This window comes from Mirounga leonina, unplaced genomic scaffold (assembly GCF_011800145.1).
Source record: "Mirounga leonina isolate KUSES-001 unplaced genomic scaffold, KU_Mleo_1.0 Mir_180, whole genome shotgun sequence".
NCBI lineage: Eukaryota > Metazoa > Chordata > Mammalia > Carnivora > Phocidae > Mirounga > Mirounga leonina.
Window position 1 is genome coordinate 26,737,028 of NW_023270469.1, and position 27,830 is coordinate 26,764,857.

General features: G+C 54.8%; 2 protein-coding genes across 3 annotated transcripts; one reads left to right on the forward strand and one right to left on the reverse strand.

Moving 5' to 3' along the window:
* The first annotated feature begins 838 nt into the window (after positions 1-838).
* DOK4 (docking protein 4) lies at positions 839-13,366 on the forward strand. 2 transcript variants are annotated; one of them, XM_035025127.1, is made up of 9 exons: positions 839-981; positions 6,021-6,272; positions 9,714-9,821; positions 9,980-10,094; positions 10,379-10,498; positions 10,587-10,776; positions 11,441-11,579; positions 11,702-11,825; positions 11,950-13,366. In XM_035025127.1, exons 2-9 carry the CDS (start codon positions 6,207-6,209, stop codon positions 12,066-12,068), a joined length of 981 nt encoding a protein of 326 aa, XP_034881018.1. In that variant the 5' UTR covers positions 839-981; positions 6,021-6,206; the 3' UTR covers positions 12,069-13,366. The 2 variants fall into 2 exon arrangements, with proteins under 2 accessions (XP_034881018.1, XP_034881019.1); XM_035025128.1 differs by lacking the exon at positions 11,950-13,366 and adding an exon at positions 11,103-11,230 and having other exon boundaries at positions 11,702-11,791.
* POLR2C (RNA polymerase II subunit C) lies at positions 13,315-26,865 on the reverse strand. The gene is made up of 9 exons (XM_035025130.1): positions 26,705-26,865; positions 26,471-26,520; positions 23,910-23,978; positions 23,711-23,763; positions 16,000-16,128; positions 15,576-15,627; positions 15,184-15,352; positions 14,975-15,049; positions 13,315-14,501 (listed from the first exon to the last, which is right to left on the reverse strand). The coding sequence occupies exons 1-9, from the start codon at positions 26,788-26,790 to the stop codon at positions 14,357-14,359; spliced, it is 828 nt and encodes a 275-aa protein (XP_034881021.1). The 5' UTR covers positions 26,791-26,865; the 3' UTR covers positions 13,315-14,356.
* Positions 26,866-27,830: the final 965 nt, after the last annotated feature.

Here is a 27,830-nt window from a genome sequence, read left to right on the forward strand (position 1 = left end):
AGCTAATAAGTTTCAGAGTGATGCTGGTGATGATCCTTCTGGCCCCGGGAGCACACTTTGAGAACCACTGGTGTCCTGGGGTGCAGACAGGAAAACCAGAGGGGTGAGACCTTCCCTCCCCGGGAAGTTCCCTAGGTCCTCACCCCTGCCTGGCACAGCTGAGGGGGCCTGTGGTTGGGGATTCCAGCAGGCCAGCCACCGGACACCGCACGACAGGCCTGAGGGGCAGGAGGGGAGTGCGTGCGCTGGGGGGTGACACGGAGGAATGGGGTTTGGACTTAAGGCCAAAGTCTCAGGGGGACTGAGAATGGGAGTACTGGGTGTTTTGAGGGTAGAGTGGAGGCCAGGGGAGGGAGAGACTGTCAGACTGCTAGGGGGGCGGACCTGTGGGGTAGAGGTGCTGTTGACGCTACGAGTGTGTGTGTGGAGGGTTGGGGGGACCGCTGAGGAGGTTTTGGGGAGGCTGGGCTTGGAGGGACCTGGGAGTCCTACTGGGGATAGGGGAGCACTGGGTGTGTGCGCGCGCGTGTGATTCCTGAAGGAATTGGGGGTTGAGATTTGGGGGCTGGGAGCTGTTCTAGGGTTCAGCTTTCAGGGGCTGGGAGGCGATAGGAGGCTGGGACTGGGGACCCAGGGAGGGGCGGTGGGGCTGGGCAGGTTACCGAGGGCGAGCTGAAGGGGCGGCGCCGGCGAGCTGTGGGGGCCGGGGCGGAAGCAGGTGTCCCGCGGCTCGAAGGAATACGGCGGGGGCGGGCCTCGGGGCGGTGGGGCGGGGCGGGGCGGGGCGGGACGCCGGCGGCGGGGGCAACGCAGTCGAGTCTCTGCCGGAGCCCCGCCGGGCGGCCGCGCCTCCCTCGCGCTCCACACTCGGAGCGGCGCCGCCACCGCCCCGCTGCCCCCGCCGGCCGCGCCGTGATGCGGGCATGAGCCTGGCCCGCCGCCCGCCGAGCAAGCGCCCCGGGCCCGGGCCTTGCCGCCCAGGTAACTTGGGGGGCGCGAGGCGGGGAGGGGGTCCTAGGCCGCGCCCGAGCCCGCGAGACCCTCGGCGACTCCAGCCCGGGAACTCTCCAAGCCCATGGGACCTACCTACCCTGTCGGCGGAGGGGCCCTCGGGGACCCGCCCGCAAAAGCGCCCCCTGGGCCGCCCGCCCCCACCCGGGACCCTGAAACTCTCCCCGAGCTCCACCTACCCCAGCTCTCCTCTCCAGGGGAGCCCAGGTCGGGGCCTGCCCTCACCCCTGCCCCACACAAGCTGGAGACGCCCAGACCCCTGTGCTCGCTGTTCTGGGCCTGCCATCCCCAAGGGGATATCCTAGCCCATCGCAGCCCCCATCCTCCCCACTTTCCTGCTCCCCATGGCCTGCTCTCTCTCTCAACTTCCCCAAATTCCAAGAGACTTCTCTACCCCAGCTGCAAAACTGCCCACCCGCACCTGCAAATGGTTGCTATCCTACAACTTAAACTCATGGCCAGCTCCCCTCTTTTCCTGGAACCTTCCTCCCCTGGCCCTGGGGGACTGCCCACCTTCTCCCCCGGAGCCCCCAAGGCCCTGCTTCCAGTTAAATGCTTTTTGTCACAGCAAAGAGGGATGCGCAGAGGCTGAGCACCTGGGTGACGTGGGCAGAGCAGGGCCTCTGTGCAGGCCAGTCCCACGCTGTGGGTGCGTGGCAGTTGCCAGGACACTGGGATGGAGCATTTGGGGTTTAGGGGGCTGCAGGTCAAGGGCAGTGAGAGAGGCCCAGCAGGATTCACGGCAGTGGTTAGAGGCTGGTCTTGTTTAGTGCGGATTCTCTTCTAGCCCCTGGCAGAGAGATGGGGCTCAAGCGCAGGCCATTTCTGCCCCCCTTCCAGGATGGGTTGTCAGGAGCTGTGCCCCCTCCCACCCCGTTGCTGACCTCTGTGTGCTTGGGTGCTGCCTACTTTTCAATCCTCCTTACCGGGCAGAACACCCTACCCTACAACTCTGACCAAGGTCGAGGCAGCCTGGCCAGGCCTGGACGCAGCGTCAGCAGTACTCTCTCCCCCGAGGCAGCTTTGAACTCAACTGGGTCTGGGGCCCGGCTGGTTCTCCAGGAACAACAGTTTGCTGGCCATGACGGTCAGCCCTGTGAAAGCCCTGGGACCCGGGGAAGTGGGAGCCCGTCGCTGCTTCCAGGCCTCTGGAAGTTGAGCTGGGTCCTGCCAGGTGGATATGAGTGGCGGTGGGAGGGAGGAGGAGGAGGACAAATCCTGGAGACAATGATGCTTTCAGTCCCCAATTATTGAGCACCTACTCTGCACTAGGCACCAGTCTGTGCACTGGGATGGAGCTATATATAAGTAGACAAGGCACTGATGTTCTAGAGTGTTCTAGGAGACAGAGAGTGGTCGAGCAGCAAAGGAAGAGATGAAGGAAGAAGACAACCCTATAGTGATGTGTGTGATGGAAGACAGTGAGGCTGGATGGAGACTGACTGGCAGGCTTCTTTGGCCAGGGTGGTCAGGGAAGGCTTCTCAGAGGAGGTGACGTTTGAGCTGAGACCTGAATGACGCGGTAGAATGAACCTTGGACCGTCTGAGCGAACAGTGTTGTAGGCGTGGAACAGCTAGTGCAGGGGTCCTGCGTGGGAAGGATTTAGGCATGTTGAGGAACGGATAGAAGGCGCCCATGCATACATTGCGGGGGGAGATGAGCCCAGAGCGTTGGGCGAGGGACCAGGAGAGAGCAGGGTGGCGTTGTGCGCCAGCATAGCATCACTTTCCTGACTTAAGGGCCCAGGACACCGTGGCTGTGCAGATGTTCCCTCCTCCCTCTGTTCCTCTCTGTCCAGATCTGTTTTTGCCACCCACCTGGGATGAGACCTGCCGTGTTAGGGGCGGTGGTTCCCCATGAGGGGGTTTGCAGGGGTGGAGGCAGAGGGTAGGATGGGGGAATCCCATCCTGGCCCCTGATAAGCATCACGCTGGAGGGGAGAGGGCCCCAGTAGAGGTGATGGGAAATGTCCCTGGTGCCGCAGAGAATCTTGCCGATAGGATCTTTGCCGGGGGTGAGATGGCGAGATGACAGCGGGTGCAGGTAGGGCTGTCCCCAAAGCCCTGATAGGATCCTGTCTGTCCTGGGGTGGGGGGGCCCAGCCAGGCAGGCAGCTGCTCCTGCTCAGCCATTGCTTTGCCCACAGCAGCAAGTAGCGTCTGTCCCAGAGCCAAAGCCCCCAGGCAGAATCGAGGTGCAGGGAGGGCGTGCTTCTGCCCTAGGGGGTAGGTGGGCATGGGCCTTGTCCCCGCTGCTCTGCTGGGCACCGGGGAGTCTCCGTGCCCTTGCCCCGCAGGACCCCTGCCCTTCCTGGGGAGAGCTGGGGAAAGGGCCCTCTCTGGACAGGAGCCCTTAGTGGCCCGGCTCAGGGTGGGTCCTGTGTCTGGTTGAGCGGCCATGTTGACGCCGAGCTCGGAGGGGGGAATGGGGGCCCTGCTGGGCACTCTGCTTAGCTTTTCGGGGTATTCGGAGCTGAGCTCCCAGGCCCGAGACCTCAGGCCCTGAAGGAGTGGGGCATTCTTCCCGGCCACGAGCGGACTCGTGAGAGGCTGAGCAGGTGGGAGCTCAGCAGTGATGGGGAAAGTGGCCTCAGCCCTGTTCCTGGCCTTCCGAGCACCACGGAGCCACGCGCCCCGCCGGGGCCTCCCTCTCCAGCTCCACGCAGTGCAGTCCCTCAGGGGATGTGTTCGTGCTGGGTACCCCCGACGCCTGATCCCGCTGCCCGTCAGATTTGTGGGTCCACCTGTTGGCCTTTCCCCCTCCCTCCCTTACTCCCTTTTGCTGTAACCTGTGGCTCCCAGGCTGGGCCTTGGTCTTGCAAACTCCATTAGGGACTGAGTGTGGCCAGGTGAGCCGCCAAGCCCTTTGCTACCCAGGCTTCCCGTGTCAGCTTGCTCTTCCGCTGGTTTATTTCTGCGGGGCTGACTCTAGGGCCTGGGGCGTGGGCCTGCGCACAGGCGGACACGGCAGTGTGCTGAGAGCTTGGCATCACAGTCGCTTGGGAAGGTAGCCGGTCGGTGGAGCCGTGACAAGGGGCCTGCACTGGGCAGGTGGAAGGCTTGGTTATGGTGGTTTCACAGCCTTTAAAATAAAAGTAGCCTTAGTTTTCAAGGCAGAAGCTCTGGGTCCCAAGTGGGCAGACGATGCCCATGGATTTATTTCCTCTTTTAAAGTAGATGGGGAAACTGAGGCACAGAGAAGTGAAGTGGGTACCCAGAGCCGCCAGGCCGCTAGATTCACATTCCTGACTGTGCCACATCCCAGATTGCCTTGAGTGAACCCAGAGGCCTCGTGGCCAGCCTGCTGTCATCTTGGAGGGGAATTTTACGGAGGGGGGGTCCTCGCCGACTTTCCAGTCTCTGCCGGCCAGAGCCCAGGTGTGGCAGGGCTGCTTGGGGCCAGTGCTGGGGAGGGGAGCCTAGACCAGACTTTACAGGCGGAAAGCAGAGCCCTGGGGTGTCCCATCTGGGAGGGCCTTGGACCCCAGGGGGCTGGGCTAGCGGGAGTGAGTGGGCAGGGAGGCAGCTGAGGGTGTGCTGAAGAGGCTGTCAGGTGCAGGTGGGCTAGGGGAGCATTACCCTCTCCGCCCCTCCCCTTGTTTGTGTGTGCCCACTGGGGTAGGCCCATCTGTTCCTTGTTAGGGACTCAGCAGACAGTCCTTCGGGAGAGAATTAATGCCACGTTGCTGGCAGATACAGCAGCACGCCGGCCCCAGGGCTTCATCCTGACAGCACAGACGCCCAGCCGACCCCAGAAATGGTGCCGCGTTCCCACCTAGCAATCCTGGAGACACGGGGGGCCGTGTTGCTGCGCCTGGGGGGCAGGGAGGGCTTCAGTGCTGGTAGGCAGCCTGTCCGCAGGACATTCCCACCCCCCTGGGCCTGCCTCCATCACCCGGTCCGAGACTTCTCATTCATCGTTGGCTGCGCCCTAGAGTTGCTGTGTGACCTCAGCCCTGCTGCTTCTCCTTTCTGGGCAACTTTCTTTTCCCCATCTGTAGAATGGGTATGTTGGACCGCGTCATTGCTGAGACACCCCCGCCTCCCCTAGTCTGCGTCCCAGCTATGTGTTTATCTGCCCGCTTCTGAGCGGCCCTGCTGGCATCCCCCTTGGTGCTCCTCACGGGTCTCTAGCTGTGTCCTCCACCCCAGGCCCAGGTGACTGCTGGTGCTCTCTCTAATTAACTCCCGTCCATGCTCAGGACATGGGGCACTGCAGCGCCCGCGGCCCTGCAGACCAGCCGGTTTTCCTAGCACAGTGCCAGGCCGAGGTGACTGCCTCCACAGTGGCCACCTCCAGCCGGCCCAGCACATTCCTCAGGCTTATCTGGGGGCCCGCCCCGCCCCGCCCCACCGGACTCTGCCCTCCCACCCACCCAGGAAGCAGCACCCAGAGGAGCTGCTGAAGAGTTCAGGGGCCGGGAGGAGGGCCTGAGTGGGCTGGAGAGAACCAGGTATAGAATGGGGTGGGGCAGAGGGGTCTACTGAGATTGACAAGGCAAATTGTCCTGAACGAACCTCGAACCTCGGGGGGTGTGGGGTTCACTCAGACCCCAGACTCTGTGCCATCTCCTGGGAACCCCCGCCTCCCCTCTCTTGGAAGGCTCTCCCGTGAGGTTCCTGGGCATGGGAGGGGGCCTGGCCCTGGGCCGGTCACCCTAAGTCTGCTCCAGAGTGGTAACGGGACAGGGGACACGGGACCGCAGCTCCCGGGCCACCTCCCTCTGTCCCCAGCTCCATAGTGGGAGCCAGCGCCAGTCCTCCCAGGAAGGGGTTAACTGCCAGCCCCAGCCGTGAGGGAGGGGACTGGGCTGGACCATTTTCCTCGCTGCGGCCTCCACCTCGGTTTTCCTGAATGGTTCTGCCGTCCCGGGGTGGGGAGGGAAGGGAAGGAAGGAGGGCGGGAGGAGGGAGGGAGCAGTGTGGGAAGAGGAAGGAAAAAAAGAGCGAGACAGCCAGGGGAAGAGAAAGATGTCACTGTCTAATCTCCCTGTCATTCTTCTTTCCAGCCGGCGCCGGGCAGAGGAGCGGCTAGAACAATGCTGAGGCGGGCGAGGTGAGGAGCGGCCGGCGCGGCCCCGCCGACGGAGATCTGGAACAGGTGATAGGAGGATCCGGAAACCCAGGCCACCTGGGCAGCCCTCCCCGCGCCCGGCCCGGCGCCCCGGCTGGGCGGCGGGGGGCGGGGGGAGACCATGGCGACCAATTTCAACGACATCGTCAAGCAAGGCTACGTGAAGATGAAGAGCAGGAAGCTGGGGGTGAGCCGCCGGCGGGGGGGGGGTGCCGGCCGGGAGCCCGGGGTGGGGGGAGCCGGGCTGCGGATGCCCGCGGGGCCGGCGTCGCGCACTCGTGGTCTCGAGGCTTGTGGCCGGCGGCTGCCCGGCATGTGCCGCCTGCGCTCCGCCCCCCCCCCCGCAGGCGGCCGTGGCCGGCGTCCCAGTGGCTGGGCCAGTGGTGGCCGCCGACGGGCAGGCGGCTCCCCTGCCATTGTTGAAGTTGTGGCCTGGCCGGCGGCTGCGGGGCCGCGTTGGAGCAGAGACCCGCCTCCCCCGGCCCCCTTCCCCCCCGCCCGCCGCCTCCCGGCCTCGCCGCCCCGCGTCTCCCCTCCCCTCCCTGGCCTCCTTTACGTCCGTCGTGTCCCCCAGCCGCCCGTGGCTTTCTGTGTGCGGCTCCTTCGGTATTTCTCTCGGTTATTGCTCTCCCTGTTAGAGAAGTGTTGGGAGAGGAGAGCGGTCGCCGGCGGGGCGGGCAGGGCAGTGGTGGGAGGGCGCAGAGGGTGCAGAAGCTGGTATTCATGTGGCTTATGAATGGGAACTTAGGGCAGGATGGCCGGTGGCTCTGGGACAGGCTGCTTGCCTCCCAAGTTGTTGGCGGAGGCTCCTTGCTCGCGGGGTGCTTGGCCCAGAGCTGGGGGCTCAGCGGGTCTGTGGGGATGAGGCCTCAGACACACCTCTGCCGCCCGCCCCGCAGGGCCTGAGCAGGGGCTCCGGGGACCAACTTAGTGATCTTGGTGAGGTTGTCCAAGAGCTGCCTCTCTTCCCCTGCCCACCCTCCCCCACCTCCAATGAGGGGTCTTGGTAGCCGCACCCTCCCCAGTAGGAAGGTAACCCTCCCAACGGAGTTGGCCGAAGTCTGTGTTTCCCGCCCCCCTTCCCTGTCTCTCTCCCCCTCCCCTCCCCCGTTGCCCTGATGGCGGTGGGGTGGGATCGGAGTGCTCAAGGCTTCCTGGCTCAGCCTGAGTGGGGTGGGGGAGGAGTAGAGCTCTCAGACGGCTTCCCTGCCCGGATACCAGACTGAACAGGGCTGGCCTGAGAGAAGGGTGGTTCTTGCCCCTCCTCCCCGTCTGTGGCCCTGCGGGCCCTGTGGGGTGTGTGCTGTCCAGGCCGAGTGCAGTGGCTGAGCTGTGGGCACGTCGGAAGGCTTGGCTGGATTTGAATTTGTATCCCAACCTGGGTTCCAGCCCGGGAGACGGGGCCCTGGTGGGCATCAGCCGCCTTGCTGTTGTGCTGAGCGGGGGCGGGGGGAGAGGGGAGCCCACCTGGTGCACAGAACAAGGAGAGAAGCTGAAGCTGAGGTGGCGGCCCAAGGGAGTAGGGGCCCAGCTTCTAGTATGGCTCCTCGTTCCTGTGGGCCGGGGTCTACCGGTCTCCAGGGGCTCTTTGGGCCCAGGCCCTGTACTGGGCAGAGCGTACCAGAAAGGCAAGCCCCTTAAGGCCGCCACTTGGGCTCAGTATCGGGCCTGTTCCAGGAGGAGACCTGGGAACCAAGTGGCCTGCAGGTGGGCACAGCGAGGGGCTGGGAGCCGGGGTGTGGGCTGTGGCCAGACCCAACTTGGGTCTCCCTCTGCCTGGGGGATTCAGCTTCCCCCTGCAGGTCTGATGTGAGGGGCTCAGTCACCCGGCCCTTCTTGTCCCAGGGCGGCCCTTCTTGTCTCGGCTCACAAAGGTGAGGTGGGAGGGGCGGAAAGAGGGGGGCAGACCCTTCTCCCGCCGGGGCCTTCGTCTGGCAGAGCTATGGCAGAGTTCGGAAGTGCTGATCAAAGACCATGAGAAGTGGGGAAAGAGGGCTCTTGAGCACAGTGGCTCCCCAGGGCTGTGTGTGTGTGTGTGTGTATCTGTCTGTAACCAGGCAACCAGGGTGCTCAGGCCCTGGGCCTCTGCCCCCACGCCGCAGGCCGCGCGGAGCCCGAGCTGGTCGGCTCCTTCACTGGTCCGTGCGTTCATTCACGGGCTCTTCGTATGGTTCTTCACTCATTCAGCAGAGCTGTGCTGGCAAGGTTACCAGGACGGGAGGACAGATTCTGAGAGGAAAACAGTCTGGCCTAGAGGAGCTGCCCAGTGGAGACCTAGGGCTGCTGTGGTTTAGGCGGCCAGGCCAGGGGTGGCGCCAGGGCCATGCGGACTGGGGCAGACATGCCTCCTAGAGCCCCAGATAGGAGCCATTAATGGTTCTGAGTGGTTTCCTGGCATGGGGACCTGGTGGCCGCATGGCAGAGCGGGCCGTGGAGGGGCCGCGGGCTTGGGGCTCTGGCCACCTTGCTTTCTCCGCTCTGCTCTGGCTCCCCTCCGCCTCCCTACGGTTGCCAGTAAGAGGGTGAACCGGAGATTCCTTGGGAATGGGCTGTGCCAGGTTTCTGGAGTGCTCGCTGACGGAGTGGGTGCATCCCGGCCAGACTCTGGGCTGGAAGAGAGCGTGGGATTGAGGGGGCCGGGAAGGAAAAGTCAGCAGCCTGGGCAGGTGGCTAGGCCGCCCCTGAGGGGCTTTGCCAAGCCGGTTTGCCCCTGGCTCCTCTGTCGGGAGGAGTGCATGAAGCTGCAGAGAACGTAGGCGGTCTTAGGCACAGGGTCATTGGCGGGGTTGGCCAGGAGGGAGCCGTGCCTGGGAAGGCCCCGTGCTCTGGGGCGACCCCGAGGCACTGCCCCTTTACCTGAGAGCCTCTGGCTTCCCAACTGAACAGGGAACTAATCCTGGCCCCCTACAGTCCGGGGTGTCAGAGAATGAAGAGAGGGCAGCCAGGGACGGGAGGGGCGGGTATGATCCACATCCAGAGCCCTCCACCGGCTCTGAGAGCAAGGGCCGGGGTGATGTGCAGGCTGCGAGCCCGCACAAGGGTCTAGTCCCTGTCCCTATAGGGGACACGCCCTCCCTTGTGGCGGACACAGCCGAGTCCTGGACAGCATGTTTATGCAGTGGGCTCCATGTATCAGCTCTGGGCCGAGCCAGCCTTTTTAAAATATTGGCCCCAACATTTATCAGCTGTGACTTGACTTCTTGGTGCCTCAGTTCCCTATCTGTAGAGTGCAGATGATAAACCAACCTCCAGAGTGACCCTGAGGTTAACTGTGAGGAGTGCTGAGTACAAATGGGAAGCACTCAGTAAATGCTGGTTGGCTATTTCTGTTAAACTGAGAGCTGAGCGCACAGTACTTGGTGACTCAGTACCTTTTGTGAAACAGCCTTTCAGAGCCAGCAAAGAAATGCCTGCTTTCTCAATCTGGGGAGGGGGCCGTCCCCCAGGAGGTGTCGCTGCTGGTGTCTGCCATCCCCAGGTTATCTCCTGGGCTGGGTCTCCGGGGAAGGCTGGGTAGCACTGCCCCCCTGCGGTAGGCAAGGGTAACTTCAGGGCCATGTGGGCGGCAGTGGTCCCAGGAGGCCTGACCCCCCACCCCCCACCCCCGCCATCTTGTCTCACCCCACAGATCTACCGGAGGTGCTGGCTGGTGTTCCGGAAATCCTCCAGCAAGGGGCCCCAGCGGCTGGAGAAGTATCCGGATGAGAAGTCAGTGTGCCTCCGAGGCTGCCCCAAGGTTAGGGGGGCCTGGGCCCTAGCTCCCCGTCTGTAGCAGTGATGAATTGCTGAGTCCTGAGGTCCGCGAGCACCCTCCTGGGGATGGCACAACTGGGGGGGGGGGATGTAGACGGTGGCTCTCCAGCCTGGCTCAGTCCCTTGTGGACACTGTCCCAGGTGACCGAGATCAGCAATGTCAAGTGTGTCACGCGGCTCCCCAAGGAGACCAAGAGGCAGGCGGTGGCCATCATATTCACTGACGACTCGGCGCGTACCTTCACCTGCGACTCAGGTGAGGAGCTGGGGCTGCGGGCTTCCGTCCAGCCTTCCCCGGGGCCAGTCATGGTCCAGTCGGGAGGAGGCAGAGCAGGACCAGCCCTGGCTGGGTATGATGAGTGGGGGTGAAAGTAGGGGGCGGCCTTTGAGGGAGCAGGTCACCAGGATGAGGTGGGACAGGCAGGCAGAAGCCACTGGCCTTGCCCTCCCTGCCCTGCATGGTGGGAATACTTCAAGCTGAGGCAGATGGGGTGGGCTGCTGGGGGACCCTGGGCTGGCACGAGCTCCCCCTTTCTCTAGAGCTGGAGGCGGAGGAATGGTACAAGACACTGTCCGTGGAGTGTCTGGGTTCGCGACTCAACGATATCAGTTTGGGCGAGCCGGACCTCCTGGCCCCGGGGGTGCAGTGTGAGCAGACAGGTGAGGCCTGGCGCTGGCAGGGGGCAGCGGCGGAGGGGGGGGGATCCTCCCCTGGGGAGGCTCCAGGCCTGCTCCTCTCCCTCTGCAGACCGCTTCAACGTCTTCCTGCTGCCCTGCCCCAACCTGGACGTGTACGGCGAGTGCAAGCTGCAGATCACCCACGAGAACATCTACCTCTGGGACGTACACAACCCCCGAGCCAAGCTCGTCTCGTGGCCCCTGTGCTCACTGCGTCGCTACGGCCGGGACGCCACGCGCTTCACCTTCGAGGCTGGCCGGTAGGACCCTCTCGCCTCCCTGCCCTGACCCACCGTGGTCACGCACGGTGCTGGGAGCTTTAGTTATCTATCAGCACAGAAAACCAGAAGGGAATGTAAGATTCCCATTTTACGGATGAACACGTCAAGGCTCACGCAGGCAGGTAGGGCGCAGCTGTTTACCAAAGTCAAGCTGCTTGGGCTCAAGTCAGAGCGGGTGCCGGGGCTTACAGCTGTGTCTGTGGGCAGGGGCTTCGTTTCTTCACTGCCGAATAGGGCATCAGAAAAGCACACCCCCTCGTAGCATTACAGTGAGGACTGGGCAACCTATAGCTTGAACTCCGCAGCCAGCGGGCCTCGACGTACATGCTGCGGAATCCTCTGTATGACCCGGGTTTGCTTACTGACTGCCTGCGTGCCTGTTTCCTCATCTGCAAACTGGTTCGAGAAAGCTCAGACGGAGGAAGGCTGACGGGTGCGCAGACCAGAGGGGCGAGAAAGACCGAGTGGGCGGGTTCTTGTCAAACACTGAACCCACCTGGTACCCACAAACGGCCCGGCATGTCTGGGCTGTGCGGACGGCCCTCCGGCCGCCAGCCCTGCCTGTTCCCCAGAGGGCCCGGGGTGCGGCCAGCGTGTGGTACGGCCCCCACCACGCCGCCCTCTGTGCCTCTCGCATCCCTAGGATGTGCGATGCTGGGGAAGGGCTCTACACCTTCCAGACCCAGGAAGGGGAACAGATTTACCAGCGGGTCCACAGTGCCACCCTGGCCATCGCTGAGCAGCACAAGCGCGTGCTGCTGGAGATGGAGAAGAACGTGCGGGTGAGGCTCTGGGCATCAGCCAGTCCGGGGAACCAGGGAAGCCAGGGGGGGCAGGCCGTAGGGCTGACGGCTGGGAGGCAGCCACGGCCCCCAGAGCTGAAGGGAGGGCCTCTGCCCCGCAGCTGCTGAACCAGGGCACAGAACATTACTCGTACCCCTGCACGCCCACCGCCATGCTGCCCCGAAGCGCCTACTGGCACCACATCACGGGCTCCCAGAACATGGCCGAGGCCTCCAGCTACACTGGTGAGTCCCCGCCGTGCCCCCCCCCCCCCCCCCCCCCCCGCCACGGGGCTGGGGAGGACGAGGCCTTCCGCACAGGGCTCCTCGGACCTGGCCCTGAGGCCTGAGCCTGCCTCTGTGTCCACAGGTGAGGGGTACGGGGCAGCCCAGGCCAGCTCCGAAACGGACCTCCTCAACCGATTCATCCTGCTAAAGCCAAAGCCCAGCCAGGGGGACAGCAGCGAGGCCAAGACCCCAGCCCAGTGACGGCAGGGCCGGTGCACCGCAGGACGGCCCGCGGCATACCGTGGACAGCCACTGGGGGCTGCCGGCCCAGAGCCCAGAGACACGGAGCAAGCTGTCCCTTCCCTGCCCCCAGGGGTGAGCCTGGACCAAGGCACAGGGCTGGCCAGAGCACCAGAGCATGTGTGAGGGCTGGAGCTCCTGTGGGACTGTATACTGTTAAGGATTTTAATATATATGGCTTATGACATATTCTATATTAATGAGATTTTCTCCCTCCCCCCCACATACACATTTTTTAATCCCATGACCAGGTCCTAGTCAAGGCTGTTTTTGAACGTGAGGGCAGCAGTCCTGTCCTCTGTGGGACAGCCCTCCCGCTGCCGGGGCCAGAGGAGGGGACAGCTCGAGGCTGGTGCTGGGACTGCTGGCTCTCCCCGAGCACCCCAGGGGCTAGGACAGCAGGTGGCTTCTCTGTTCCTCTGGGCCTCATGTGGCATGGGAAGGATCAGCTTCCACGGTGCCACTTCGCAGCCTTGCACTTGAGAGCTTTGAGCAGAGGTGACAGCTGGTTGACACCTCAGGTGAAAATCTGGTTTTAAAATGTAATTTTTGCCTAGGCTCCTTCCCGCTTCATAGGCTGAGAAGATCCCCCAGGGCCAGGGGTGCTGGTTCCCTCAGCCAGACGGAGGGTGGCCAGTCCCGAGCTCTTCCCTGCCAGAGGGCAGGCTGCGGCAGGACTGCTGTGGGGAGCACCCCCCGCTGCCCGCCCCCCCCCACTGACCGAGGGTAGGTGATGTCCCAGCAGAGGGAGCCCCCCTCTGGCCAGCCAAAAGCACTCAGAAACCGAGCCCTTCCCATTTCCTCTTCCCCACATGGTGCTGAGGCTCCCTGCTGAAATGCAATTAAAAGCAATTGATTTTCTAGTGCTGGTATTTATTGACTACCTTGCAGAAGGGCTATCTTTCTATTCCCATCAAACCTTGGGTTGCTTGTGTGGGTTTTTTTTAATACTTTAGGGTTCTGAGTTATGGGAACAGACCTTGTTGTAAATAACCACTATTCAAGTTGTGACAGGAGGATCCAGCCAGAGGCCCCTCCCAGAGAGCCCTGGATCCGGGGAGGGGGCCACAGCCAGCTCGGCTCCAAACCTGACCCAGGGAATGACCACCCAGAGGAATAAACTAGACTGAAGATGGGAACCTGGGGCCAAAGGCCTTGGAGAGCGAGGCAGGGCTGGCTCAAGTTAGTGGCACGATGACGCATGAAGGAGATTATGTTGTGCTCTTTATTGCCAAAAATAAAAACTTTTAAAAAGACAACTCCTGTTAGTAAATATCCCTTCCTTTCTGCACCAGCTCTCGGGCTTTCTCCTGGCTTACGGCTTACTCCTACCAGACTGCCTAATCAACTGCTTTGGGCATACTCTACCTCTAGGGGAAAGGGGTCAAGGCCAGACCTTGATTAAGGCCCTTGCTCCCCAGCCCCCAATCTTAATCAGGCCACTGGCAGTGAAGTTTGAAAAACGGGGTTTGGGCACCTGGGTGGCTCAGTTAAGCATCTGCCTTCGGCTCAGGTCATGGTCCCAGGGTCCTGGGATCGAGCCCACATCGGGCTCCCTGCTCCGTGGAGAGCCTGCATCTCCCTCTCCTGCTCCCCCTGCTTGTGTTCCCTCTCTCGCTGTGTCCCTGTCAAATAAAATCTTTAAAAAAAAAAAAAAAGGAAAACAGGGTTTATCTGGGGTGGGGGGCAGCCCGTATCTAACACTATTCTCTAAGGGTTCTCAACTTAGGGACACTCGGGGATTTAAGTGCCAGTAGGCTGGCTCTGGGCAGGGGCTGGAAGGGTTCATAGGCAACCAGAATGAGGGTTCTAGTACTCACCAGAAGCCCAAGGTACAACTGTGAGAACAACTTTTAGACAAAGTCTGAGACCTGAAATGACCAGCAGAGGCGAGTTCGGCTCTGCAGTTCTCACCCCGCCCAGGCACATCAGGAAATGGGCTGGAAGGGAGGTTCTGGGGCTGCTACTGGCAATCGGGGCAGGGCCAGGGATCCTAGATGTCTAGTAAAAAACTGTCCCTGCCCTCAAATACCAGTGGCACCCCTGGCCATCTGTCTGCAACAGAGCAAGGCTGGAAGGGGACTCGTCTTCCCCTTGGCTACCTTCCTAGGGGGTACTGATGGCTTGCCAAGAAGCCTGAGCAACAGCTATCCAGACCCAAAAGCTACAAGAGGCTCTAGAGAGACCAGAGAGCCAGCGCTGGCCTAGACTCCCCCCACCCCTTTTCTGCCAAAACAGGTGAGCTGCTGCTAGTTTATGGTTAGGACATCACTCTGGATCTCGTGGCTTAACTGGGTCTGTAAATCACTCAGCTTCTTCTTCAATCCAGAGAGGGCTGAGAGGACAATTGTTTCAGGACGCAGAGAGCCACAGGACTCCACGTTGTAGTAAAACCTAAGAGGAAGAGTCGGGTGAGCCCTCCACGAGGCAGGCTCACTAGTCCGAGCTTCAGCCCTGGATCATGCGCTCTCCCTTCTGGGTCCTGACTCCCTTCCCACCTGGAACTCAGCTAACAGCGGTCCTGCTGCACATTACAGGACTTCAAGGCCACAGCCACCTCAAAAAGCTTCATGTTCACCATCAGAAGACAGGTCCGTTTCTGGCTCTGGCCTGGTCCCCCCCTTCCCTGGGGTTGAATTATCAAGAGTAGGAGCAGAGTGGCTAACTGGAGGGCTCCTCTGTGCCCCAATAACTAGGGGAGCATAATATGCCCTCGGACATACACGTGGCACGGGCTCAACTGTTCTCCATCCTTCCTGAGCTCGCGGGCACCGGGACTAGAGGGAAGGGTCTCCCCAACTCAGAGCCCGCACCAAAACCCTATGTTCTTCCACGCTTCACCTTCAGGTGCCGGACGAGGGTCTCACCTCTCTGGCTTGCCGTTGGGGTCGTAGGGAGCTTGGGACTCATCTTCATCCAGCTCGGAGTACTCGCTCTTTGGCCTGAGGTCAAATACAGGTCAGCACAGGCAGCTTCTGCTGCTGTCCGCAGGGAGCCTACCCCCACCCCGCTCCCTCAGAGCCCTGTCCACATCAACCCACCCTAAAGGCCTGCCTTTACTCCGACGAGAACGTACCATTCCTCGGGCTTGGGGTACACTGTGTGTCTCAGGGCATTGTCAGGATCATATTCAAAAGCCACTCCTGCAGTAGGGTTCCACTTGGCATGCTCCTTGCCAAAGCCCTTTTTGGCATAGGCTCGAAGTCTTAGCTCCTGGCCTTTCCTCAGCTTGACGATGAGGATGTCTGCAGGGAGAGGTTTAAGGCCGTCAAGGGGCGGTAGAGACACGGACCCCTGAATTTTGACCTGGAAGGCCCCTGGAGGTCCACACAATCTGGACAAACAGTTCAAAGGTCAGCTGACAAGGAGAGCAGGCGGCACGAGAGGCTGTGCTGGGTCTCGGCCTCCATGCTGGCCTGCAAAATGACAGGGCGGGTACACATGCACACACGTTCTCCAGCCCCTTACCGTCCTGTTCCACGTAGTCATTGGGGTCATTATCTCGGTTCCGGGAGGTCACCTGCAGGGAGCCCAAACAGAGGCATGTATGAGCTGTTGGTCTCCCCAGTCACCTCTTCCAGCAACTATGTTCCAGCACCTGCCAAACCTGGGAATGAGGGGAGAGAAGTGCCTCCTAGAACCTCATGGGGACCGCCTTCTCAGTCAAAACAGTACCATGGCCTTTAAAAGGGTCCTTGGGTGGCAGAGGACGGGCACACAGCACCAACCGTGTTCCTGTCCACCCTGGCTACTGTCCAGGATTATTAGCACTTTTTAGGCACCAGACAGAGGAAGGCAGAGGGTAACGCAAGGAATATCCGCATCTTGTAACAAACCACCTGAGTCTGGCCCACTTTGAGAGAAAAGGAGGAAGACGTGGTGAGACACTGACTGGAATGACCCGGGGGCTGTTGGAGATGAGGTCTCGAGACGTGACGTGTCGGGTTTGGTCTTCATTACAGCGCACGTCAAGGGTGAACTCCACCGAGCACTCGGGGCAGAACTCCTCACACGTGCAGTCCTGACAGAGGAAGAGAAGCAAGAATGAGTCCACGGAGAGATGGCAAATGCTGAGCTCCCTGTTTCTCATACCCTGTTCCTTCCATTTTTCCAGCTGTAAAACAGCCGGCCACAGGCTCTAGGCACTGGGGGGCCGTGTCCATCTGGTACACCGTTCTCACGGGCTGCCCAGTGCACGCACTTCCCAGTTTAGAGACAACCTATACCCACTGGCCTCCATGTTTTCCTTCCACCTCCGCCAGCTGCCAGACCACACTCCAGGGATACGCTGTGCTAACATCCCACCTTGGCCCTCGGGGTGCTCTTCTGCCAAGAACCAAGGCGTTAAGTAAGAGAATGATGCTTTCACGCTTTATAGGGCAGCTTCCCCTGAACTAAGTGGACTAGCTTGGGAAGGTCACCATCGTTTAAAATAAAAAATGATCCAGGGCACAATACAAAAAAGTACCTTTCAAGTTCTAGACTACTTACCTTTTCTTAAAAACAAAATCTTTCCATTATGGAAAATTTCATATATTCACAAGAGTAGAACAAGTATAAGAGGCTGCTACCATGTAACCATCACTCAGCTTCAATAATCATCAATAGTTCTTTAAGCAACTATTGCTGGAAACAACCCATGCCTCTGTTAGGGACCATCTGCTACAGTGTAACTTCAGGCAAGAAGAGTTACTGGAATGTAACCAAGCAAACTGTTCTCCCCCTCACACCAGCAGGAAAATCTAACCTGCTTCTGATGTTTTTGAGATGATGAGGAAGAACAAGGGGCCACACCTGGATAGTCTGCAGTCATACACAGGTGAGGCAGGAAGGTAACCTAGAGCTTTAGCAGAAATATGAAATGGAAGGGGGCGCCTGGCTGGCTCAGTCCGTGAAGCATGCGACTCTTGATTTTGGGGTCGTAAGTTCGAGATCCACCATCGGGTGTAAAAATAACTTAAAAAAACCTAAAAACCCAAAATAAAAAAGCAAGACACATCAATATTCTGTCTGCAAGAGACTCATTTCAGACCCAAAGACACCTCCAGATTTAAAGTGAGGGGGTGGAAAATCATTTATCATGCTAATGGACATCAGAAGAAAGCTGGGCGTATCAGACAAATTAGATTTATTATTATTATTATTTTTTAAGATTTATTTGAGAGAGAGACAGCGAGAGACAGCAGGAGCTGGGAGGACAGGGAGAGGCAGGCTCCCTGCTGAGCAGGAAGCCCGATGTGGGGCTCGATCCCAGCCTGGGATCATGACCTGAGCTGAAGGCAGACATTTAACTGACTGAGCCACCCAGGTGCCCCCAAATTAGATTTTATTTATTTTTAAGATTTTATTTATTTGACAGAGAGAGACACAGCAAGAGATGGAACATAAGCAGGGGGAGTGAGAGAGGGAGAAGCAGGCTTCCCGTGGAGCACGGAGCCCGATGTGGGGCTCGATCCCAGGATCCTGGGATCATCACCTAAGCTGAAGGCAGATGCTTAACGACTCAGCCATCCAGGTGCCCCCTCAAATTAGACTTTAAACCAAAGACTCTAATAAGAGATGAGGAAGGACACTGTAGCACACTTAAAGGGTCTATCCAACAAGAAGATCTAACAATTATAAATATTTATGCCAACATGGGAGCAGCCAATTATATAAGCCAAGTAATAACAAAATCAAAGAAACACATCAACAATAATACAATAGTAGGAGACTTTAACACCCCCCACCGAAATGGACAGATCACCTAAGCAAAAGATCAACAAGGAAATAAGGGCTTTAAATGACACACTGGACCAGATGGACTTCACAGATATACTCAGAACATTCCATCCCAAAGCAACAGAATACACATTCTTCTCTAGTGCACATGGAACATTCTCCAGAATAGATCACATTCTGGGTCACAAATCAGGTGTCAACTGGTACCAAAAGATTGGGATCATTCCCTGCAAATTTTCAGACCACAATGCTATGAAACTGGAACTCAATCACAAGAGGGAAGTTGGAAAAAACTCAAATACATGGAGGCTAAAGAGCATCCTACTAAAGAATGAATGGATCAACCAGGAAATTAAAGAAGAATTAAAAAAATTCATGGAAACGGGGCACCTGGGTGGCTCAGATGGTTAAATGTCTGCCTTCGGCTCGGGTCATGATCCTAGGGTCCTGGGATCAAGCCCTGTGTTGGGCTCCCTGCTTGGCAGGGAGCCTGCTTCTCCCTCCCTCCACTGCATGTGCTCTCTTGCTCTGTCAAATAAAATCTTTAAAAAAAAAAAATTCATGGAAACAAATGAAAACAGAACTGTTCAAAAGGTGGTCTTAAGAGGAAAGTATATAGCAATACAAGCCCTTCTCAAGAAACAAGAAAGTTCTCAACTACACAACCTAACCTTACACCTAAAAGAGCAGGAAAAAGGACAACAAATAAAGCCTAAACCCAGCAGAAGAGAAATGATAAAGATTAGAGCAGAAATTAATGAAAGAGAAACCAAAAGAACAGTAGAAGAGATCAACGAGACTAGGAGCTGGTTCTTTCAAAGAATAAGACTGGTAAACCCGTGGCCAGACTTATCAAAAAGAGAAAGGACTCAAATAAATAAAATCATGAATGAAAGAGGAGAGATCACAACCAACACCAAATACAATTTTAAGACATACTATGAGCAACTATATGCCAACAAATTAGACAATCTGGAAGAAATGGATGCATTCCTAGAGACATATAAACTACCAAAACTGAACCAGGAAGAAATAGAAAACCTGAACAGACCCATAACCAGCAAGGAAATTGAAGCAGTAATCAAAAATCTCCCAACAAATAAGAGCCCAGGGCCAGATGGCTTCCCAGGAGAATTCTACCAAACATTTAAAGAAGAATTAATACATATTCTTCTGAAACTGTTCCAAAAAATAAAAATGGAAGGAAAACTTCCAAACTAATTTTATGAGGCCAGTATTACCTTGATCCCAAAACCAAAGACCCCACCAAAAAGGAGAATTACAGACCAATATCCCTGATGAACATGGATGCAAAAATTCTCACCAAAATACAACAGGATCCAACAGTACAATAAAAGGATTATTCACCACGACCAAGTGGGATTTATTCCTGGGCTGCAAGGGTGATTCAACATCCACAAATCAATGTAATACACTACATTAATAAAAGAAAGGACAAGAACCTTATGATCCTCTCAATAGATGCAGAAAAAGCATTTGACAAAGTACAGCATCCTTTCTTAATTAAAACTCTTCACAGTGTAGGGATAGAAGTTACATACCTCAATGTCATAAAAGCCACCCATGAAAAACCCACAGCGAGTATCATTCTCAATGGGAAAAAACTGAGAGCTTTCCCCCAAGGTCAGGAACGCGGCGAGGATGTCCACTATCACCACTGCTATTCAACATAGTATTAGAAGTCCTAGCCACAGCAATCAGACAACAAAAAGAAATAAAAGGCATCCGAATCAGCAAAGTCGTCACTCACTCACTCTTTGCAGCTGATATACTTTATGTGGAAAACCCAAAAGACTCCACCCCAAAACTGCTAGAACTCACAGGAATTCAGTAAAGTGGCAAGATATAAAAATCAATGCACAGAAATCAGTTGCACTTCTATACACCAATAACAAGACAGAAAAAAGAAATTAAGGAGTCGATTCCATTTACAACTGCACCCAAAACCGTAAGATACCTAGGAATAAATCTAACCAAAGAGGGGAAGAATCTGTACTCAGAAAATTTTAGAATACTCATGAAAGAAATTGAGGGGGCGCATGGGTGGCTCGGTTAAGCGACTGCCTTCGGCTCAGGTCATGATCCTGGAGTCCCGGGATCGAGTCCCACATCGGGCTCCCTGCTCAGCGGGGGGTCTGCTTCTCCCTCTGACCCTCTTCCCTCTCGTGCTCTCATTCTCTCTCTCTCTCTCAAATAAATAAAATCTTTAATAAAAAAAAAATTCAGGAAGACTCAAAGAAATGGAAAAACGTTCCATGCTCATGCACTGGAAGAATATTGTTAAAATGTCTATGCTACCTAGTGCAATCTACACATTCAATGCAATCCCTATCAAAATACCATCAACTTTTTTCACAGAAATGGAACAAATAATCCTAAAATTTGTATGGAACCAGAAAAGACCCCAAATAGCCAGAGGAATGTTGAAAAAGAAAAGCAAAGCTGGCAGCATCACAATTCTGGACTTCCAGCTCTATTACAAAGCTGTCATCATCAAGACAGTATGGTACTGGGCGCCTGGGTGGCTCAGTTGGTTAAGCGACTGCCTTCGGCTCAGGTCATGATCCTGGAGTCCTGGGATCGAGTCCCACATCGGGCTCCCTGCTCAGCAGGGAGTCTGCTTCTCCCTCTGACCCTCCCCCCGTCTCATGTGCTCTCTCTCTCTCTCCCTCAAATAAATAAAATCTTTAAAAAAAAAAAAAAAAAAAAGACAGTATGGTACTGGCACAAAAACAGACACATAGATCAATGGAACAGAAGAGAGAGCCCAGAAATGGACCCTCAACTCTACGGTCAACTAATCTTCAACAAAGCAGGAAAGAATATCCAATGGAAAACAGTGTCTTCAACAAATGGTGTTGGGAAAATTGGACAGCCACATGCAGAACAATGAAAGTGGACCATTGCCTTACACCACACACAAAAATAGACTCAAAATGGATGAAAGACCTAAATGTGAGACAGGAATCCATCAAAATCCTTGAGGAGAACATAGCAGCAACCTCTTCGACCTTGGATGCAGCAACTTCTTCCTAGACAGATCGCCAAAGGCAAGAGGAGCAAGGGCAAAAATGAACTATTGGGAATGCATCAAGATAAAAAGCTTTCGCACAGCAAAGGAAACAGTCAACAAAACCAAAAGACAACCGACAGAATAGGAGAAGATATTTGCAAATGACATATCAGATAAAGGGCTAATATCCAAAATCTATAAAGAACTTATCAAACTCAACACCCAAGGAATAATCCAATCAAGAAATAGAAGACATCAACAGACAATTCTGCAAAGAAAACATCCGAATGGCCAACAGACACATGAAAAAGTGCTCAACATCACTCAGCATCAGGGATACAAATCAAAACCACAATGAGATACCACCTCACACCAGTAAGAATGGCTAAAATTAACAATTCAGGAAACAACAGATGTTGGCAAGGATGCGGAGAAAGGGGAACCCTCCTACACTGTTGGTGGGAATGCAAGCTGGGGCAGCCACTCTGGAAAACAGTATGGAGATTCCTCAAAAAGGTTGAAAATAGAGCTACCCTATGACCCAGCAATTGCACTACTGGGTATTTACCCTAAAGATACAAATGTAGTGATCTGAAAGAGCACCTGCACCCCAAGGTTTTTGTTTTTCCATCCCAAGGTTTACAGCAGCAATGTTCACAGTAGCCAATCTATGGAAAGAGCCCAGATGTCCAATGACAGATGAATGGATGAAGATGTGGTGTATATATACACAACGGATTATGCAGCCATCAAAAAATGGAATCTTGCCAATTGCAACAACGACGTGGACAGAACTAGAGGAGGGTATCATGCTAAGCGAAATAAGTCCATCCGAGAAAGACAAGTATCATATGATCTCACTGATACGTGGAATTTGAGAAACAAGGCAGAGGGTCATAGAGGAAAAGAGGAAAGAAGGAAACAAAATGAAACCAGAGAAGGAGACAAACCATAAGAGACCCTTAATCTCAGGAAACAAACTGAGGGTTGCTGGAGTGGAGGGGGGTGGGAAGGATGGGGTGGCTGGGTGATGGACATTGGGGAGGGTATGTGTTGTGGTGAGCGCTGTGTATTGTGTAAGACTGATGAATCACAGACCTGTATACCTGAAACAAATACATTATATGTTAACAAACCCAAAACTTAAAAATATGAAATGGAAAAATCAAAATGTCATGAAAAATAAAAATATGAAATGGTACACAACCTTAAAAAAATGTATTTAACGAAAGGAGAGGAATCGGAAATTAAGAGACTAAAGAGGTATAACAACCAAATGCATGCATGAATCTTGGATGAATGACCGGCCCACAGACAAAAAGCAAGAAAGGCCGTGTGGGGGACAACTAGGAAAATCTGGGTAAGGACGGTGCAAACATTACAAGTTAATGCTAATACTCTAGGCATGATAGTGTGGTTATGTGGGAAAATACCCTTACTCTTAGGACAAGCATGCTGAAGTAGGTGAGAAGTGTCATGGTGTCTGCAACTCTCTTTCAAATGGTTCAGCAAAAATAATGTGGATAGGATAAATAAAGCTAATGTAGCAAAATATTAACAACTGGCAACTAAAGGTGAAAAATAAATAGCTGTTTATTATTTGAGGTTTTTAACTTTTCTGCAGATTTTGAGAAAAAGCCAAAAACAGGGTAGGGAGATCCATACCATCTTTGTTCAGTAAATACTAGAAAAAAATTTAATGGACGGAAGCTAGGTCTTGGGGCATGCATATCTTTACCCAAGACACTGCCACACTGCTCTTCAACTGGTTGTACAACTATCCCCACCAATATCTGTGAGGTTTTTTTTTTTTTTTTTTTTTAAAGATTTACTTATTTAAGAGAGAAACAGAGATAGCGACAGACATAGCAAGCAGGGAGGGGAGGGAGAAGCAGGCTCCCCACTGAGCAGGGAAACTGATGCGGGACTCAATCCCAGAACCCTGGGATCATGACCCGAGCCTAAGGCAGACACTTAACCAACTGAGCCACCCAGGTGTCCCTGATGTTTCATTTCTTACAAACAAAAATCTGGAAATGTGAAGCAGATATTACAAAATGTTAGAATATGACAAGCTGTTTGACAGGAGCGAGAGTACTGGTCAGATAAACTCCACACTTGTCTGTGTGCTTAAACATCTCTTTAAAAAAATATAGATTTATAACATGTATCAAGTTAGCTACCACAAAAATGATATGCCCTTGGGAATATCAGAAGATGGGCTGATTCAGGATCACTCAAAGCCACCAAAAGGGAAGTCTCAAGCTGTTACCTAACGCAGCCCTGGGGAAAGGAAGCAGGGAACCTAATCCTGTCCCGCCCCCACCAAGTCCAAGGCCTATTAACATATCATCAGAGAACACGATCCTAGAGGAAGGGGCCACATTTAACGAGCATCACCTATGGGGAGAGGCACAAACAGCTGCCTTCCAGTCCCTCAGGTGCTGCTGTGAGGGCCAGTTCTCACTCCCTTTGTTCTCATCCTCACACCCTCCTAACCCCTCAACCCTCTGTTGACTCCCTTTAGCCTCCCAGCCTCCTGTCACTCGGAAAACACACCCTGGAAAGTAGAGTCTGAACAGATCGGAGTCTGTAAAGGCCCAAGCCCCACTGTTCAGTATAAATGGGAATTCTGGTGTATACCCTGTCTTGTGTGGCTGGCTGGAGAGACTCCCTGATGCCCCTCGAACCTAATCAATCTGAGGCCTGTCAGAATGGAGGACCCATGTCTGCTTAGGCTCCAGGCAACATCTCCACGCTAACAGTTAGAAGTAAGAGGTGGGGGAAAATGCCTCTGAGAACTGAACCCCCCGCCCCCACCCCCCTTCCACCCAATCACACCGCATACCCGGGAGTACTGCAGCTTGTCCACAATGTCGTCACTAGTGAGGGGGATTAGTCCTGGAAGAAACAAAGAACCACTTTAAAGAAGTCCAAATGGCCACGCCAGAAGGAGAACCTAAAAATCCCCTTGGGAGTGAGGAGGCTTCTTCCTCTGATACCAGGCACAGCCCCCCTCCCTTTCACCTTTCAAAACCCGCACTCACCAAGCCTGTGAGCAATGAACTCATCATGAAGGACTGAGGAATTGGCATCAATTTGAACCCAATCAATGGCTAAAAAATAAAGCAGACGTGCAGTTTAGCCACCAAATTCATTTAAAGACTTACAGCAGTGGTTCTCAAGATTTAAGAAACACCTGGTGCTTACTAAATTACAAAAGCCTGGGCCAGGCTGCCAGAGGCTGATTCTGCAGCTCAAGTGGGGACCAGGGATCCGCATTTTAACAGGAACCACATGCAACAGCCCCTCCTTTCCTACTCAGGCAGATTTAATGCGGGGGGGGGGGGGGTCCTGTTCCATACAAAATACTGACTTAGAGAATACTCATGGGAGTGGGAACATGTTTCTTTGAACTAAATATTTCTGTGAGAAGCATTTACGTCTGTCATTCATGTCAACACCAAATCCAAGAACATAAACTACTCAGGCACTTAAAAAGTTGGGGAAAAAATCTCAACACTGACTTATGGTCCATATCTCACTTTATGATGCAATGACCAGATTACCCCATTTAACACTTTATTATCACTCAATCAACTAATGTTTAGAGAACTCCTTTAATGGAAACAGTATACTAAATATCAAACCCAATGCTTACCAGCAATGAGCTAAAAGGATAAGAACTGTATTATCACACACACCTGACTTAAACACATTCATTCATTAATAAACATCTGCATGCAGACAAATTCATAAATCAAATGGCCAACCACCAAAGGGCATGGACACTAGAAACGGAAGTCAGAAGAGGACCAGACAGTTAGGACCCAATCTGCATTGTCCTATGCTTTCTATTGCTTCCCCAACCCAAGCCAAAGAAGGACCATGAACCAAGCTTTTCTGACTCTGCCTCCTTACTCCCCCCCCCACCACCACCACCCATCCCACACATGCCCCAACCCTCTCCTGTGCAGGTTAACATCCTCTGAGGCTCCTATAAACCAAGCTTTGCTTGACCTCCAGGATACAGATACCAACACTCCCTCCCTACAAGCTCCTCCCTCACAAGACTCTGCCCAAACTAAAGACACTTGTTACATATATACACACACATACAATATGTATGTCATATACATATATGTATTATATATATACTTCAAAAATTTTTTGAAAGAGAGAACGAGTGTGGGAAGGGCAGGAAGGAGATTCCACACTGAGCGCAGAGCCTGATGCCGGGCTTGATCTCACAACCCTAAGATCATGACCTGAGCCAAAAATCAAGAGTCAGATGCTTAATCAACTGCGCCACTCAGGCACCCCTACCCTGTCATATTTTGCCCTGTATTGTATTTGCATATATCTTGTCTCAACCTCACAGCTTCGAAAAATCCTTGGGGTGGAGTCTTCAAATATCTTAACTTTTGCATTCCCAATGTGGCCTGGAATGTAGCAGGTGCTACTACTTGCAGCACTGAATTTGTGGGAAAAATGGCATTTAGATTTGTAATGTCATATTGCCTCGAAGTACAACTCCATGGGGTACCTGGGTGGCTCAGTCGGTTAAGCGTCTGCCTTCGGCTCAGGTCACGGTCCCAGGGTCCTGGGATGGAGCCCCTCATCGGGCTCCCTGCTCCTCCCTCTCCCTCTGCCTGCCGCACCCCCGCTTGTGCGCTCTCTCTCAAATAAATAAAATCTTAAAAAAGTACAACTCCCTTATTTTACTCATGATGAAACGGAGGCCCACAGACATGGAGTGATTAGGGAGAGGTTAGACCAGCACTCCAAGTTCTGAGCTGAAGAAGTGACTAGAGATTGTAGTGGTGGAAACTACAATGTTCTCTTGTTTACCAATCATTCGGCCTGCTTATTTCCTTAGGAGTGCAGCAGCTGTGAGTTACACTTCTTTTTCCAGCCCAAACTTTGAATGGACACTCAGTATAGATTTGTAATATATTTATAAATGTGAAAAATACCTGGGGCAGGGTGGCTGGAACCAGAGCACACCCTCCTTCCTCTAAGCGCCAACAGCACTGTAGTTCTACTTCTGAGCTACTTACTGATCCACGCCTATCCTGCAGTACTGTTATCTGTGGATTCGCCTTTGCCCTGCAACTTCACTGGGCGCTCCCCGAGGGCAAGAACCCTGCACTATGCAGCTCTGCACTCCCAGTTCCTAGCACACTGCCTGGCAGTTACATGTTCTGAGTGCAGCTGAAGGAACGGATTCATCAAAACACACCTACTGGTCCTGAACACAAGGCATTTAATAGGGATTCCCTCATTCAATCCTTGCCATCACCCTATAAGTACTATTAATGTCCGAATATTACAGGGAAAACCGCACCACACAGTTGAAAAACTTGCCCAAGTTTCACAGGGACAGTCCGGGAAAACGGTATTCAAACCCAAATACGCAGACTCCCGAACCCACGCTCCTCACCGACGCGTAAGTGAAAGTGGCCCCTAGCGGCCTGGGCCAACGGTACAGCACTGCTGTCTTCTCAGAGCCACCCCAGGACCCCCCGCCCCAGCCTCACCAAGCGCTAGGAGCAGGAGCCCCAAGGTGTGCCGAGGGGGCCGGCCACGACAGGCCGGTTTCACTTACCTATTATGGGCACCTCGGCGATGAAGACCCTCCGTATAGAGTTGGCCACCCTGAGGGATGAAAACCAAGCCGCGTGAGGACGCCGCAGCCTCGACGGCGAAGTCCCGCGCTCACGGTTCCCAAAGCGGAAGCCCCGCCACGGGGGCCCAGCTCTAGAAGGACGTGACCCCCGCCCGGCCCGACTCCAGCCCCCCGCGTTCCACAGCCGCCGGCCTCCTCCCTCAGGGACCTTACGCCAGGTCCGTGTTCTCAATGATGAACTTGACATTCTCGTCGGTGAGCTCCGTGATCCGCACGGTGGGCTGGTTGGCATACGGCATCGTGCCCCACAACCCGCCAGCTCCCGGGATTCGGCTCCCTGCGCCACCGCCGCCGCCGCCGCCGGAAGTGGGTCAGCGCGGCCCTCGCCGCTTCCGCAGACACGCGCTCACAGCGCCACCTGCCGCTTGGAGGCCGTTGCCGCTCGGAGGCCGTTGCCGCTCCGGGCCCCGTTTTACACTCCCACCTGCTGGAAGTGCATCAGGTTCAACCGTGGGAGGGGCGGGGGCGGGAATTGGCAAAACCTGTGCACGCCCTCGACTCAACAATAACACTTCTAGGAATTCCTACTACGAAAACGGCTGCAGTTGTCAGCAAAGTTACACGTGCGGGGGCGTTCCCTGAAGCACTGTTTGTAACAGCAAAAGGTAACAAAACTAGGTATCTATTGACAGAGACCAGGTTAAATAAACAAAACAGAATACTACGATGCCTGTAAGAAAATGAAGTAAATCTGCACATTTATGGAAGAACATAAGTATACTTCAGCAAAGTCTGGCTCACGCTCTCCTGAAACTGCAGGAAGATACAATGCTTTCACTTCAGTGCATCATCTGCAGTCTGTGTAGCTGTGGCAGGTGGGTGGGGGCTCTTCATCTCCACATGCCTGGCAGCGTGCAGATGCTCAATAGAGAGTACCAAAGCCCCCCACCCCACCCCACACACAGCCTGGAGAAAGCTCTGATTGGGCACCTGCTCATAGCAGAGAAGAGGCTCTAAAAATAGAACTTAGCAGGAACTACATTTAAGGCAGAAGAGTAAGAGAGGAGATAAAGAGTTTGCCTTAGCTGGGGGTGACACTCTTCCTGAGACAGAGAGAAAGGGCACTGAGGGGGCCTGTGCTTCACAGCCTGTGTCATCTCAGGAAATTAAGGATTAAGGTTGTCTGTTGAGTACAAGAGGGATGCTATGGAGAGAATGGAATGAAATTTGGTACGTAGGGGACTTGACAGGGAGTCATGATACAAAGAATGAAAGAGGTGCAGAAAGGGGCAGGTGGAAGTCCAAAAGATTGGAAACACCTATTAGCTGGTGACTTCCC

Bases quoted from the DNA above. Each gene is read 5' to 3' on its own strand.
- DOK4 (XM_035025127.1), top strand. From the start codon at position 6,207: ATGGCGACCAATTTCAACGACATCGTCAAGCAAGGCTACGTGAAGATG. The intron at 6,273-9,713 runs GTGAGCCGCCGG...CTCACCCCACAG, and splicing joins TGAAGAGCAGGAAGCTGGGG to ATCTACCGGAGGTGCTGGCT. The intron at 10,777-11,440 runs GTAGGACCCTCT...TCGCATCCCTAG, and splicing joins TTCACCTTCGAGGCTGGCCG to GATGTGCGATGCTGGGGAAG.
- POLR2C (XM_035025130.1), bottom strand. From the start codon at position 26,790: ATGCCGTATGCCAACCAGCCCACCGTGCGGATCACGGAGCTCACCGAC. The intron at 16,129-23,710 runs GTATGCGGTGTG...TTCCTCTGTCAG, and splicing joins ACAAGCTGCAGTACTCCCGG to GACTGCACGTGTGAGGAGTT. The intron at 15,353-15,575 runs GTAAGGGGCTGG...CTCTCCCTGCAG, and splicing joins TGACTACGTGGAACAGGACG to ACATCCTCATCGTCAAGCTG.